Source organism: Eptesicus fuscus, chromosome 11 (assembly GCF_027574615.1).
Source record: "Eptesicus fuscus isolate TK198812 chromosome 11, DD_ASM_mEF_20220401, whole genome shotgun sequence".
Taxonomy (NCBI): domain Eukaryota; kingdom Metazoa; phylum Chordata; class Mammalia; order Chiroptera; family Vespertilionidae; genus Eptesicus; species Eptesicus fuscus.
Genome location: NC_072483.1, coordinates 56,749,512 through 56,764,410, shown reverse-complemented (window position 1 = coordinate 56,764,410; position 14,899 = coordinate 56,749,512). Strand labels below are relative to the sequence as shown.

Genomic DNA, 14,899 nt, shown 5'->3' with positions numbered 1-14,899 from the left:
AGTTTTTCAGAATAGTCCACATTTGAACTTCAAGACTCTAACTCACTCATGTGTCCTCTCCCTAAAATTGTTGTGTTCATGTTGATTTAGAGCTGCTCTTTTGGTAAAATATAATCATAATTATTACTTTCTACAGATTCCTGTTTCTTGCCTAATTGCCTTTGCAGAAGCTTTAGAAGTCGGTTACAGCAAGTACAAAAATCCTTATCACAATCTGATCCATGCAGCTGATGTCACTCAAACTGTGCATTGCATAATGCTTCATACAGGTATCATGGTAAGAACGGCTTTGTAACTGAAGTTTGTTGGTTTAATGAATAATCCATAACATACATTTTTCAAAAAATATTTGAACTTAGTGAAAGAAAAAAAAGATACCCAGAGGCAAATTGAAAATATACTGTGAGTTTTCCAAAATTTGGACTATTGAACATTTTTATTTGTAAATTCATTTCCCATAGTAATAAAAACAATGATCTAAAGAAAAGGTCTTTGGAATAAAAGTTAGTTACAGTGCTCTTCCCTTATATCATCGTGTTCTTCTAAACTGCCTCACCAGCCTTTTCTCTTTCACATACATTGCTAATCACAATCAAATCCTAATGAGTATTTGGGAAGTTATTCATGTGAATTTTTCCAAATTCTCCTTCCTCTTCTTTGCATCTGAATGAATCAATGGATAAGTAAGTAAATGACTCAGCAATGCAAAATCTGGGACAAAGGAGTAGATGATAGGAACCGGGAGTTTGCCTATAGTTTCTATAATGTCTCCGAGTTTAGGCTGACTCCCAGGTGAAAAGAAAGAAGCAGCTCTTCTGAAGGTTCCAAATTGAGGTGGGTTCAAAGGGGTGTAGGGCCATGTAAAATCCCCAAATCTTAGTACCTTCTTGATTCCATGTGCATCAACCGAGGCTGAAGCAGTGTCAGAAAGCATGTAAGGAGAATGTTCTACCAAACCTCAGGATATGCATTGTCTACCTCTTTAGAATTCAGAAGTTGCACCATTTCTATTGGAAAGGGTCACTGGCACTCAGATCTATGTAACTAGTTCTCTTTGGGGGCCTAGAGAACTTCAATGCTCATCTTTCTACACCAGAGACTGTGTTCCTAACTTGGTGCTATGCAGAACCCCTAGAACCACACACAGTAGGTTGGCCTGGAGATCTTAAAAACATACAACAGTTACATCATTCTCCAAGTTTATTGTATACAGAAAATTTTCATTATTATTTCATTTTCACTCAAGAAACTATAGGGTGTTGTTGGATACACATATTCATTTGCTATGGTTCATCCAATAGTGTCTCGTGTGATGACTAAAAAATTGTCTCTTCTTCTCCATCTTTCTTTGCCTCCAAAATGCTGCAAATCTACCAATGCCTTGGGCTCAGATACCACTCCTGCCCCATGTTCCAATTATCTGTTGCTCCATAACAGATTGCTCCAAATTTAGTGGCTTAAAACAATAATTTATTAATATATTTCAAGGGTCTGTGGCTAGAAGGGTCCCAGCTAGAAGGCTATCACTTGTGATTATCTCTCCTGTGATTTCAATCAGCTGGCAACTATGACTGGACATGTGAGGACATTACTGGGCAAGATATCCATGATGGTTCACTCACGTAGCTGGCTGTTGATAATGACTTATGTCTGGGAGCTCAGCTGGGCTCTTAACAAAGAATTTTCTTGGAAACTCATCAGCAATTCAATAGAAATATGCATTTTATGACAAGACTAGGGGCCAGTGCACGAATTTGTGCACCTTGAAAGGAACTATGGGCCACAAGGCTGCGGTGGGCAGAGGGCCGGGTCTTGGCCCATCCTCAGTGCCTCTGCCCAGCCCCTCCTGCCACGGCCGCAGGTCCCCTGTCTGCCCGCAGCCCCACTCCCGCCGCTGCTGCTCCCATGTGCTGACGGCACTGAGCCATTGGAGCTGGCACCAGCAGCAGGTGCGAGTGGCAGCTGCTGCCCCGATCACCCCTCAGGAGCAGGGGGAGGTGGAGAAGCCCTCAGGGGCGATCAGGGCTGGCAGCCACTGCTCACACCCACTTATGGCGCCAGGTACTGGCAGTGGGTGCGAGCAGCGGCTCTGGCGCCAGCAGCGGGTGCCAGCAGGGCCGGCGCCAGCAGCAGGTGCAAGCGCCAGGCAGGACCATGGTGTGCAGGAGCGAAGAATTTTCAGTAACCACCAGAGGCTCGCCCCAATGACAGCAACCAGCGTCCTGCCTTGGTCTGGTGCCCCCGCTCAACTGCTCCACCATCCTGCTGCGTCCAACGCCCGCCATGTTCTGCACATGTCCCCTGGTGGTCAGCGCATGTCTAGCGACCAGTTGTTCGGTTGTTCCACTGTTCTGTCTATTTGCATATTAGCCTTTTATTATATAGGATTACAAAGTAATATAACCTGATTTGGAATTGAGTTCTATTTGGAGGGAGGTAGAAATCTCAAAAGCCTTCATTGATACAGTGGCATGAGCCTCTTGTGACGTTCTAGGCTGAACTATGTCAACCTCATACTTTGTGTTTTCCTGATTTAAGTTCTATATGGGAGCATCACTGAATTAAGGTGTAATTGTGCCCATTGGGCTAGATCAAATATAGTCATAGTGGGACATGGTCCTTGGTTGAGTTACCAATCATTCCAGGAGTATGATTGACATTTAAAGGGAAGAAGAAACAGAGGTTACCAATAATAAGTAGAAACTCAAACATTCAAAGATATAACTTTAAAATAGTGTAAGTTTTTTCAAAGTAGTCTGTGTAACCTTCTTTATTCCTGTTTGTCTTTCTAGCATGTGTGCATGTGCATACACACAAACATACTCACACACACAGAAATTCTTTTAAAGCTCTTTTAATTTCAAAGGCTTCATGGTCATGGCTATTTCTTGAACTCTTTGCTTTCACCTGCTCTGATGTGCATGGCAATTAATGTGATAAGCAAAGTGCCCCTGACAGCTGTCAAAGCTGCTGCACTCGCAGAAATTGCTTTGACATCTTCTTGGTTAGAGCTGCTTACTTTTTCCTTTCGAAGGCCTTGCTCTTGAAACTGATAGTGAGGTGGCATACATTTCAAGTATTTGGCATTTTCTTTTTTTCTGAATTCTGTGGCTTTGATAAAGTTAACTGAAAAATTGAATATTTAAGATTTACTCTTTAATGAAAACTGAACTAATTTTAAAAATATGATTCTGCTTAAGTCCTTTTTTTTGTCACAAATGTAAAGGGAGCTAAAAAAACAGTGCCCTATTTCAGCTTCAGGACAAAGGTTCTGAAGGTGGGATTGAAGAGCTGAGGAATGTTGTATTAGTGGGGAAATAGAGAAATTCAAATACACAGTGTGACTGTATCCTCAGACTTGCAAGGAAGATTCCTTCCAGGTTACACAAGCCATTCCGGCTTCTCTGGAAGGCTGAGGACATCTGGCCCCGCCCGGCACAGCTCCTACGGAGTTCAAGTTAGTAAAGATGACACAGCCACTTTTTGAGAGGACAGTGACTTACTAATTGTAAATATAACTTCCCCCTAGCAAGTTTTGAAAACTTGTTTATGATTTTACTCATCCTTTAGCAAAAAAATATTACTGGGTTCTTTGCTTATCCCTTACTTTGGTCATTACAAAAAAATAATGACCAAAGTCAGTGTTGTCCTGGATCCGGAAAGTACATTTAAACTAGAGGGAGTAAGGAGAAATGTTATGATGGATGGTGAAAGGAAAGGCAAAATAAATTTACAAATTTATTGACTATTTTGTCAAAACTAGGTGACACTGCCAGCTTGACCGTTTTTGGAAAGTTATTTTAAAAGGCTTTTCTTTAGATGAAAAAAGTAATGATAGGTGAATGTTAATTTCCATCCATATAAATGCGTTGGTTTTTTAAAACAAACAAACAAAAAAGCATTAAAAAAGAACACCTCAGTGTTTGGGTGGATGTGCAGCTGTTTCAGATGGTCTTATCAGTGAGCCATTAAGGAGCCCTCCAGGCGCAGCCCGGCACTGTCAGCTGACGACTGCAGCCTGGCACTCACCAAGTGTTCAGGGGACCATTGCCGGAAAGGGACCGTGATTGTCCTTCGGTTTGTTAATGTCATGTGGGCACCCTGGGAGTGGGCAGTGCAGAGGAGAGCCGATGCTAGTACATCCTCTGCCTCCCGCTCTCTTTGGCCCTTTGGTTCATTTGCAGCCCTGAGCCACAGGGACCGTGGTGTGGGCAGCTCAGTCCATTTGCTGAAGAGCAAATGCTTCCCTGAGGGCTGCCACGCCACCTCCAAATGTCTCTGACTGTGAAGTCAGGGGCGTGGGCAGCGGAACGCCTGCCTTTGATGGCTGCTGGCCGTGTTCTCGGTGACACTAAGAGCAGAAGAAAAGGAGATGACTTGAAATCTATTTCCTTTGGAAACTGTGGTCCACGTACTACACCCAGAAATAGCCTCCCACACATTGAAATTACTCATTTTTCTCCAAGCAATCTACAGAAAACTTGCCATTATGTTTCTATTCTACAAACCCTATGGAAATTCTGATCTCAGAAATGGCTTCCCAGACAGCACTGTTTGGAAGAGTGAAAAGAGCTTAGGCTTTTGAGGCCATCAGACATGGGCCTGAAACACTGTCCGTGATCCTAGCTTGTTTGCTCTCTACTTTGGTTCCCTTGTCACTAAAGTGCAGTTAATACTGAGCACCTTGTAGTGTGACAATGAGGAGTCAATGATATTATATGTGTAAAGCACCTAACCTAGTTCCTAAAATATAATAGCTATTAGCACATACACTAATATTAGTAAAAATCATTAATTTTTTATTATTATTACTGTGGATTCGTGCACTGGTGGGGTCCCTTGGCCTGGCCTGTGGGGATCGGGCTGAAACTGGCTCTCCGACATCCCTCAAGTGGTCCGGGAGTGTGAGAGGGTGCAGGCCAGGCTGAGGGACCCCACCGGTGCACAATCAGGGCCGGGGTGGGACAGAGGAAGGACTTCAGGATGTATCCAGCCCATCTTGCCCAGTCCTGATCAGCAGGACCCCAGCAGCAAGCTAACCTACCGGTCGGAGGGCCTGCCCCCTGCTGGTCAGTGCACATCATAGTGACTGGTCAAATGGTCAAACACTTAGCATATTAGGCTTTTATTATATAGGATTATTATTATTATTTTATACTCGCTTGCTATACTGGGTAAATTATAGCAAATTATCTCAGTCTATTCAAAGGCATAGAGAAAAAAGTGCTCAGCCCTATAATTTATGATAAGAGAGTTGTTAATTATGGTCTTTGGTCACAGCAGGAATTAATAGGTAAATGTGATTTTCTGATGTGAAATTCTCCCAGCCCTAGACATACGTGTTCTCTCTCTCTCTCTCTCTCCCCCTCCCTCCCTCCCTTCCTCCTTCCCTCCCTCCCTTCCTCCCTCCTTTCCTCTCTCTCTCATGGAATAATTCAGTTAGAAAATTAACATCATGCATCTTAAATCAAAGCTCTATTAACTTTTAGTCATCAATACATCTGGTTAAATTGTCTAGAACTTCTGCTTTTGAAACTTTAGAAGAATTTATTCAGCATATTGCCTCCCTTGAGTAATGAATGCTGTTGTCATTCATAGAAGAAATATTGTAATTTGTGGAAGGAACAGAAATGGGAATTAGACAGATTTTGATTTGAATCCCTGCTCTTCCACTTGAGAACTAGGTGATCTTGGGAAGTTTAGGATTCAGCTTTGTTATTTGCCAAATAGGGATAAATATATTTACCTACTAAATGGTCTATAGGATGGTTATAAAAATTAAATGACACCTTCTGATTAAAAATTCAGTTAATGTTAGTTCCTTTCTCTTCCCTTCTGTCATCATTGCGCATGCTATTAATGGCATTCATATCTCCCTGTAACATAATTTGAGGACTTCTCATTTTGGAGCAAGGCCACTTGAGCATTCCTCCAGGCAAAATGCAACTGGCAGTGTGGATGCAGCACAGTCTTGTATTGCTTATTACTCATCGGAATCAGGAGAACCTAGGTTATGTACTGACCACCATTCTAGTTGGGAAGAGTGATATGATGCAGCCTCATTTTCTCTGGCTTTGTCCTCATGAATCATTTACAAAACCCATAATTTTAAGCATTCATTTTCTGATTAGAATTCTCATTTGATACCAGTATAAAGTGAATCCACAACTAAGAAGCTAAAAATAAGCTCAAAATTCTATTTTTGCTAATACAAAATAGATGTATTTTAATTAAATAATAAAGCTGGATGTTTCTCTCTTCCTAAATTACCTTATAACATAAACTTTATTAGTAAGATTATAGTGTGGCAATACATAAGAGGATTCATGGAGGAAATACTACTAATGAGAGGCAGATATTAATGAGACTAAAAACAAGAAACACATGTATAGTCAATTTTGACAGCTAGGAAGATAATGTTACATACTTATGAGATAATCTATGATTAACATCTATTTTCTATTTACTCTTTTACAATTTTAGCTTCATAGTCTATATTATTATAGTAAATATTGGATGTTGCTTTTTAAAAAAGTCACAGTTAAATATGTAAATCTTAAATATAAATAAGAAATATTTAAGAAAATGCGTTATTTCTTTTTCCAGGAACAGTTCCCTTTAATAAAACAATGGGTTTTATTAAACAATGGGTACTTCTGGGAGTACAAAAACTGGTTTAATTTCAATTCCTATTCATTTCGTGGTGCTTAATTCCACATTCTCACTGGGGATATTGAAGGCTCAGTCCCAGTTCAGCCTATAATACAGGCCTTTAATAAGGTCATTTTCTTTCTTTTAATGGCTCACAATTAAATGCACCTGTAAACACAGAGCAGTTAGTTAAATCAACTCCTTTTGATTCTGAAAATAATTTCTGCTTCAGTCATCCATGTGTGAGGCAGTTATTCTTGAATTGCAGTCGCTAAAGATATGTTAGCTCACTATTATTTTCCAGGTTGAATGACTAAAACAGTGTATTTAAGGTAATAAGCTTAGTAGAATGCCACTTATTCTGTATTTTACGACATGGCAAGACTTGCAATAGGCACAGGTCAGACATGGACTATAAACTTCTTTTAAAGTCACGGGGTGGGGGGCGGGGGGATGATCACTAATTCTATTTTCATGGGAACTGTGGCTGGAAGGGAAAAGAACTTATTTGTCTAAGGATTAACAAAGATTTAAAGCCAGGATTGTCTGATTTCATATCTTCACCAACTACTCCTTACTGCTTCCTGAAAATGCAACACTGGTCCAATTCCATTCAACGGACAAATATTAAGTTGCTACTACATGCCACATGCCACTCTAGCTTACATGAAAGGAGCAAATATGAATAAGAACATGCCTTTGGTAACTATGAAACACCGCCGTTGTCACCTCCTTCATTTGTGGCCTCATGGACCTACAGTGGCTTCCTCTTGCCTTTTATACTAAATTCAAATTCATCAGCACAAAGCACAATCTACCAACTCTTTCCCAAGCTCTGCACTATTTTTAATCTTACTTCCCTTGACTCTACAACACAACTGTACTATGAGGACTTCACTTTTCATATAGACTTCTACAGTGTCATTCAACATTTGCTCTTTTTATTTAGAATCTCTCTGTTCCCAACCTTGCATTCAGCTGCCAATCTTTGTCCGCCCGAAGTCCAAAAATCCACTGCCACAAAATAGACCTTCTATCTGCCCTCCTATGGCACCGTCATACTGTGTCCGTTATTCAAGTGTTCATGTAGTTTACGTTATATTTTTCTGTTGCTTTGTGCAAGGTCTTTATTTCAAGTGCATGGAATAAGGCCACTAAGACCAGGCTCTCTGTCATTGTGGATCCTCCGTTCCTACCACCGAACTGCAGTGTTGTCCAACAGGACTTTCTGTGGTGACGAAAACACTTGGTATCTGCACTGTTCTGTAGGGCAACCACCTGCCACCTGCTACTAGTGAGCAGCTGAAACGTGGCTACTGTGACGACGAAATGGAACTTAATTTTGTTGAATTATATTTATTTTTAATTTAAGTAGTCACCTGTGGTTATATTAGAGCAGTGAGAGTGTTATACAAAATGTGAGTGATAAGCTATTGAATTATCTAAATGGATTTATACTAGTATGTAGTGAAATTTTGGTAAACCATCCAATTGATAACAAAAAGGTCAATGTTTATGAAGCAGGCGGTCTGGAGCTTACATGAAAGCATTAGTTTTTAATAGTTATTAAGTTTAATCGCGCAGTCATAGAATATATGTGCTATGAAGAGTAAATTTGGTAAATCCTTGGAAACGCCTCTAAGTCTTTAAATATAAAAACTAAGTTTGTTTCTCTAATGGAAGATTTTCTCATTGTAAGGTCTTCTACAAAAGTTGAGGTCAGAGACATTTTACTGACATATGAGCTGTATGTTAAAATTCACTTACCTGTAATTGATCTCATGAGAACCCAAATTGGTAAGGCTGTGAATTCAAAATCCAGCCAGGGTTTAACCATTTAAATAATAAAAAATTACTTTTTTTCCCGATTAGCAAGGAAAATTATAATGTGTGGATTTTGAACTTAGAAGACATGAAATAATCTTTGACCTCATGAAGAATTTATTATTATGCACAATTAATGGAGGTGAAATAGAAAGAAAACTGTGTTTAAAATCAATAGAACAATCATGTGATTAATTATACTGGGTGCCCTGACAATCTTTTCTGTGGAATGACAATATGGTCTCTGCTCTCTAAATCTATTGGAATCTTTCTTAATTTGCTAGCACTGGCTCACTGAACTGGAAATTTTAGCAATGGTCTTTGCCGCTGCCATTCATGACTATGAGCATACAGGAACCACAAACAACTTTCATATTCAGACAAGGTAAGCTAAAATAGTATTAAATTTTCTAAGTTAAAACTTGAAATGTATTTTTCTGCATATGACTTATTTTAAGAGGATTTAAAAATAATGAAGATATCTAATAAGAATAGGTTTAATAAATTTTAGCAAAATGTCTTAAGGTTTAAACACTTCAATCAATCAGATATTATTTATCTAGAATTTTGAACATATTTTGTGGCATAGTCAGCAATTTAAAGAACCTAAAGATGTGTAATATAATTTTTCTCTGCCCAGAGTTTACATGAAGTGTCACACGAGTCAGACACTTATTTATTGAGACAAACCTTGCAACTTGTAGTCTAAGGCATCAGTTTGGTGTTATTATGTATTTGGAAGTAATAACACAGCATTTCTGAGAAACACATCTAAAAAGCAAAGGAATCTAACTTCCAGGTGAGCACAGTGTTAAATTTAAAATAATTGGAAAATGTGATTTTAAAACGAATGGTGACAATGCCAGTTACTAGATTCAAAATACCAGAGTGGAAGTATATTAGTCTGTCAGGGCTGCCATTCCAAAATGCCACAGATTGGGTGGTTTAAGTAACAGAAAGTTTCTCACATTTCTGGAGACTCGCTGTCCAAGATCAAAGAGACAGCAGGTTTTATTTCTTCTGAGGCCTCTCTGTGTGGTTTGCAGATGGTCACCTCTTGCTACGTCCCCACATGGTCATTTGTTTGTGTTGGAGCATCCCTGGTGTCTCTTTTATAAGAAGACCAGTGTTAGTAGATTAGGGCCTCACTCTTATGACCTCATTTGATCTCAGTTATCACTTTAAAGGCCTTATCTCCAAATTCAGTCATAGTCTGGGGGTTAGAACTTCAACATGTAAATTTTGAGGGAATGCAAGTCAGTCCATAATAGGAAAGTGCTCTACATTTTTTTTTTTTTTTTTTTTTTGGTTGCACAGAGATCTCCCTTTCTGGGAGGCAGATTTGGTTGAAGACCCATCAGGATCCAACTCACTTTATATGCATACAATCCTGAAATTTCTGTCTTTCACTAGTCAGATATGCTTAAGATGGAGACGTAAGTTGAAAGATAGATGTGGTTTTGGAACTACTATAAAACTCTCTATTCTTGTTGAGGAAAGATAAACCTATTTTTTTATTTGTTCATTTTTTTAAATTAATGGAATTTATTTCATAGAGCATATTTAGGCTTACAGAAAAATTGAACTGGCAGCACAGAGTTCCCATATGCTCCCTCCCTCAACCCACAGTATCCCCTGTTGTTAACATCTTGCACAGCTGTGCTACATTTGTCACAATTGATGAGCCATTGTTGAGATATCATTAGTAACTAAAGTGTCCATAGTGTGCATTAGGATTTACTTTTTTGTGTTATGCATTGCATGACTATTACAAATGTATAATGCCATGTAACCACCATATAGCCACACACACGACAGTTTCACTGCCCTAATTGTCCCCTTGCTTCACATTTTAATTCTCCCCTGCTTCCCTCCCCTTTTACTCATGGTAACTACTGATCTTGTTAATGTCCCTATAGTGTTGCCTTTTCCAAAATGTCATATAGTTCAAGTCATGCAATAGGAAGCCTTTTCAGACTGGCCTCTTTCACGTAGCAATATGCACTTAAGGCTCCTATATGTATTTTTATGACTAGACAGCTCATTTGTTTTCGTTGCTGAATAATATTCCATTGTCTGGATGTACCAGAGTTTATTTACTTATTCACCTATTGAAGGATATCTTGGTTGCTTCCAAATCTTGGCATTTATGAATAAAGCTGCTATAAACATTTGTGTGCAGGTTTTATGTGGTCTTTCATTTGTTTTATAATAATTTCTAACAAATGATTTTCCAGTTATAGGAAGTTACTGTTTTGATGTGGAGAGCATAGAAACATTTTAAGAAATATTAGACACTTTAGAGCTTCAAGGGGCCCCAAAGTGGCTGAGATCCACATTATGGATCACCTGGTCTAGACCTCACAATCTTAGATGAAAATGCAAAGATCTGAAGAGGTGAAATGACCTATTTATGTGCACACAGTCAGCTGATGGCAGTAGCCCAATTGAGAAGCTAAGAGGGACACTCACTCTCAAACCAGGCTACTTACACAACTCTGCTCCCAGGGCCAGAGTCAGACAGATGATGGTCCCAGAACTTTATAGCCTGAAATGGATGGACTTAGAAATCATGGCCCCTTGATGCAAACAGAAAAAGAGTTGAAATTCAAACAATGAAAATATTGGGGAAGGTATTCTGTCTATCCCCAGATTGACAGAGCATGAAGGGAAGGGGGAGACGCGGAAACTGATGCGGCAGGGAATGTTTGCAGGGTGTAGGCAGTTGTTTGTTTCTATTTGTGTTAAACAGCAAAGGAAAGGCAGCATATGCAGTTATCATTTTTGCTTATCAAAGGCTGTTCTACATCCACTAAATCTCACAGTGAGTGGGATTTTAATTGAAGACAGCTCATTATGGAGCTGTGTCCTGCATCGGACAATAGTTCGGGGAGTTGGAGAAGGGAGCAAGTGACTTGGTCTCCATGAATACTTCTTGCTCTTTCTACTCTGAAAAGGAAAGGCAATGGACTGGCCTTCTCCAGTAGCAGTGTTAGATGCTTCTAGCCCTCTCATTTGACCATTCACTTACAACTGAAGGAAGAGTCCTAATTCCCTTGTACTTTGGACTGCAGAGAAGGAGAGTGAGGTGGAAAAAAGAAGTGAGAGAAAGAGGAGGAAGAAGCCTTTATTTTCTATTTTTATATTAAAAACTATAAAAGGGGGAAAGTTGTAGTATTTTACTATTTTCTAAAAAATTATCCACTAGAATCAGCCCTGACCGGTGTGGCTCAGTGGATAGAGCGTCGGCCTGCAGACGGAAGGGTCCCGGGTTCGATTCCAGTCAAGGGCATGTACCTTGGTTGTGGGCACATCCCCAGTAGGGGGCGTGCAGGAGGCAGCTGATCGATGTTTCTCTCTCATCGATGTTTCTGGCTCTCTATCACTTTCTCTTCCTCTCTGTAAAAAATTAATAAAATATATTAAAAATTATCCACTAGAATCAATGATTTAATGGGTTAATTTTATAAGAAGTTGAAAATTCTATGAACAAAATGTTGTAGTGACCAAAATGCAACCAAATAACATGCTTTTTAAAATTCTCACTATCACCTTCACATTTTGTCTAAGCAAAAGTAAGTCTTACATTATTGCATCATGCAAAATTATTGAAAAATAATTTTAAAAACAGTGCAAGGCTAGTTTTAAGTTTAATATATACATAATTCATGAAATCCTTACAAGTGTAAATAAATGAAAATAATTTCTTCCTTGTAAAAAGTAAATGCTGAGCTACATGTTACCATGGATACTGGATGTTGCTTAAAGTCTTGTTCTTTTCTTAGCAAAGACCACCTCAAACATTAAGACTATTCTGTGTTCTCAGCATCCTGCTCTATTTATAAGACAAAATTATACATACTTTGCTACAATTAAATCTAGTTCAAAAACCTATATTTTCTTGTTGATGAAAGGTAAAAAGAGGGTTATTAAATGTCTTTTCATAACCCTGGCAAAACTGCCGTGAGTAGATTGGAGGCCATATAAATGATATTTGATTGCACATTATAGTTTTCCCCACTGCTGGCAGCTTCGAGAACAGCACCAGGTGTTAGACTGTGGGGGTCAGACCGGACCTGGCTTCAGAAACCTCACTTCTTGAGTTCTGCCTAGGAGAGAATTCAGAGCTAAGACTCAAACTCAAAGAGAACCTTTATTTAGGAAATCACAGAGGTAGAAGAAGTAATTCATAGAAGAAATGGGCTTAGGAAATAAGTTATAGAGGCACAAAAGGACCCTTGGAGCTTGGGAGTGAGGATGGTCGTCATGGTAATGAATTGGGGGGTGGGGGGAGAAAGGCATGGGCATGCTGCCAGGAGGGAGAATGCTCAGGGTCCTCTTTCCTAAGAGTTTTAAGGGTGGATATTACAGGTGAGGTCCCAAGGAAAGATCTCAATAGAACATTCAGCAGCTTTCCGGGTGTGTCCTTAAGGGTCCGGTTCCCCACTGATTGGTTGATGGTAGGGGTCATTATGCGATGTAGCTGGTCCTGAAGTTAGTCTTGGTGATGTTGCTTATCTGGTTTTGCTGCTTTTGTGGGCCTGGAGCTGAACTATAGCTGAGGTCTAGATGTTATCTCTAGAGAGGAAAGGTCAGGGGGTCTAAACCACATGACCAGCGATATGCTAGGACAGGAAAGGTCACCAGGGATGAGGTCCCTCCCTACAGTTGTCCATGGCTAGGCTCCCAGTTTCCACCCTGGTGACTTTCTGTACCTGGCCCATCATCCTTGCTCTGCTCATGGTCTGTCTAACTGCCTACCACACCATGACCTCAGCAAACTTCTGGAGATACTTGGACAAGATCTATTTAATTCTCTCTTAAGTAAGGATTACATGTGTGCTTTGCTAGTTCAGTTTTCTTTGTACTGAGCTATGACTATTGGCTAGTACTTTTTAGGCCATAGCTGAAATTATTAAAAGAAAATGTACTTAGGAGGTATGTACTATTAGCTAACTCGGTGTTATTCTACTTTTATAAAGCTCTAGAAACAAAAGGGGGAGTAAGTATTCTACTGCCCAATAGGTCATTTCCCCTGTGTGGGAGTAATAATAAAGCTTGGTTTATCTCAATTAGGTTGCTTGCAAGAGGAGCCAGGTTTCTTTAGTTCTTTGTTTTGTTTGTCTTTGCCTACTCGTAACCATTCGGTGATAGGGTGAGTATAAGATGATAACCTCCTAGGCTCTACTCACTGAAAAGCCTAAAGCAGTAAGTCTTAAGGAGGCATTTTTAGTGCGGACAGAGTATTTATCTAACAGGAGGGAGGAGAAGTGAGAGGAGCCTGGTGTTGGGAAAACATTGTAGTGACATTTCTAAAGGTTTCACTTTGACTTGCCTTTTGCTATTTTTGCTGCCTACCTCCAACTTGCCAACTTATAGGAACTTATAGGAGTTCCGTTTTAATAACAGTGAACCCAGTGGCTCTGCTTCCATCCCACACCTTGAAAATGATTTGGCAACCTAAGAGGATAAGGAAGAAGAAGCACGGGCTCCATTATATGGAGATGGGAATGCTTGGGATGTTTTACTCTCTGTGCTGGAATGCTACATTTAACAATGCAACTTGAAGGGGCTTATTTGATGGTCAAATGATATGAAATACAGACAGTGGATAAATAAAAGGTTTCCCTTGATCAATTCATCACTTAGAAATATAATGTCCATTATAAATTGGTGATAAACATATGTTTTAAGTTTGTGTAAACAATGGTTTTGCTAGTTTAATTTAATGCTAGGGAATATAATGTTTAAATTGAATCATCCTACCTTATAATAGAGAAATATGCAAATTGACCGCACCTCCGCTATGCCCATGATTGGGCCTGCGAGAGGCTGGGGGCGGGACTCCGGGTGGCCTATACGGCCGTTGAGAAGAACAAGATGGCGGCGCCCAATCCTCTTAGTTCCGGGAGTCTGGGGCGGCCATCGCCACCGTGGGGGGCGTGTCCGGTCCGAGCCAGGCGCTGCCAGAGGTCTGAGCCAGGCGATCGCCACACTGGGGTGCGTGTCCGGTCCGAGCCTGGCGCTGCCAGGGGTCCGAGCCAGGCGATCGCCACCCTGGGGGGCGTGTCCGGTCTGAGCCAGGCGCTGCCATGGGTCTGGGGCTGTGATCGCCACCCTGGGGGGCGTGTCCGGTCTGAGCCAGGCCATGCCAGGGGTCCTCGGGGGGCTATCGCCACCCTGGGGGGCGTGTCCGGTCTGAGCCAGGCGATCGCCACCTTGGGGGGCGTGTCCGGTCTGAGCCAGGCGCTGCCGGGGTCCGAGCCAGGCGATCGCCACCCTGGGGGGCGTGTCCAGTCCGAGCCAGGCGCTGCCGGGGGTCCGAGCCAGGCGATCGCCACCCTGGGGGGCGTGTCCAGTCCGAGCCAGGCGATGCCAGGGGTCCGAGCCAGGCGATCGCCACCCTGGGGGGCGTGTCCGGTCC

At 40.9% G+C, this 14,899-nt stretch overlaps 1 protein-coding gene across 3 annotated transcripts in view; it reads left to right on the top strand.

Moving 5' to 3' along the window:
- Positions 1 to 14,899, top strand: part of PDE1A (phosphodiesterase 1A) — a 206,274-nt gene that overhangs the window by 151,374 nt on the left and 40,001 nt on the right. For all 3 annotated transcript variants that reach the window (XM_054723429.1, XM_054723430.1, XM_054723428.1), the window contains 2 exons: positions 137 to 277; positions 8,760 to 8,860. In XM_054723429.1, the coding sequence (XP_054579404.1) occupies positions 137 to 277; positions 8,760 to 8,860 (242 nt within the window). The remainder of the gene's footprint in view (positions 1 to 136; positions 278 to 8,759; positions 8,861 to 14,899) is intronic.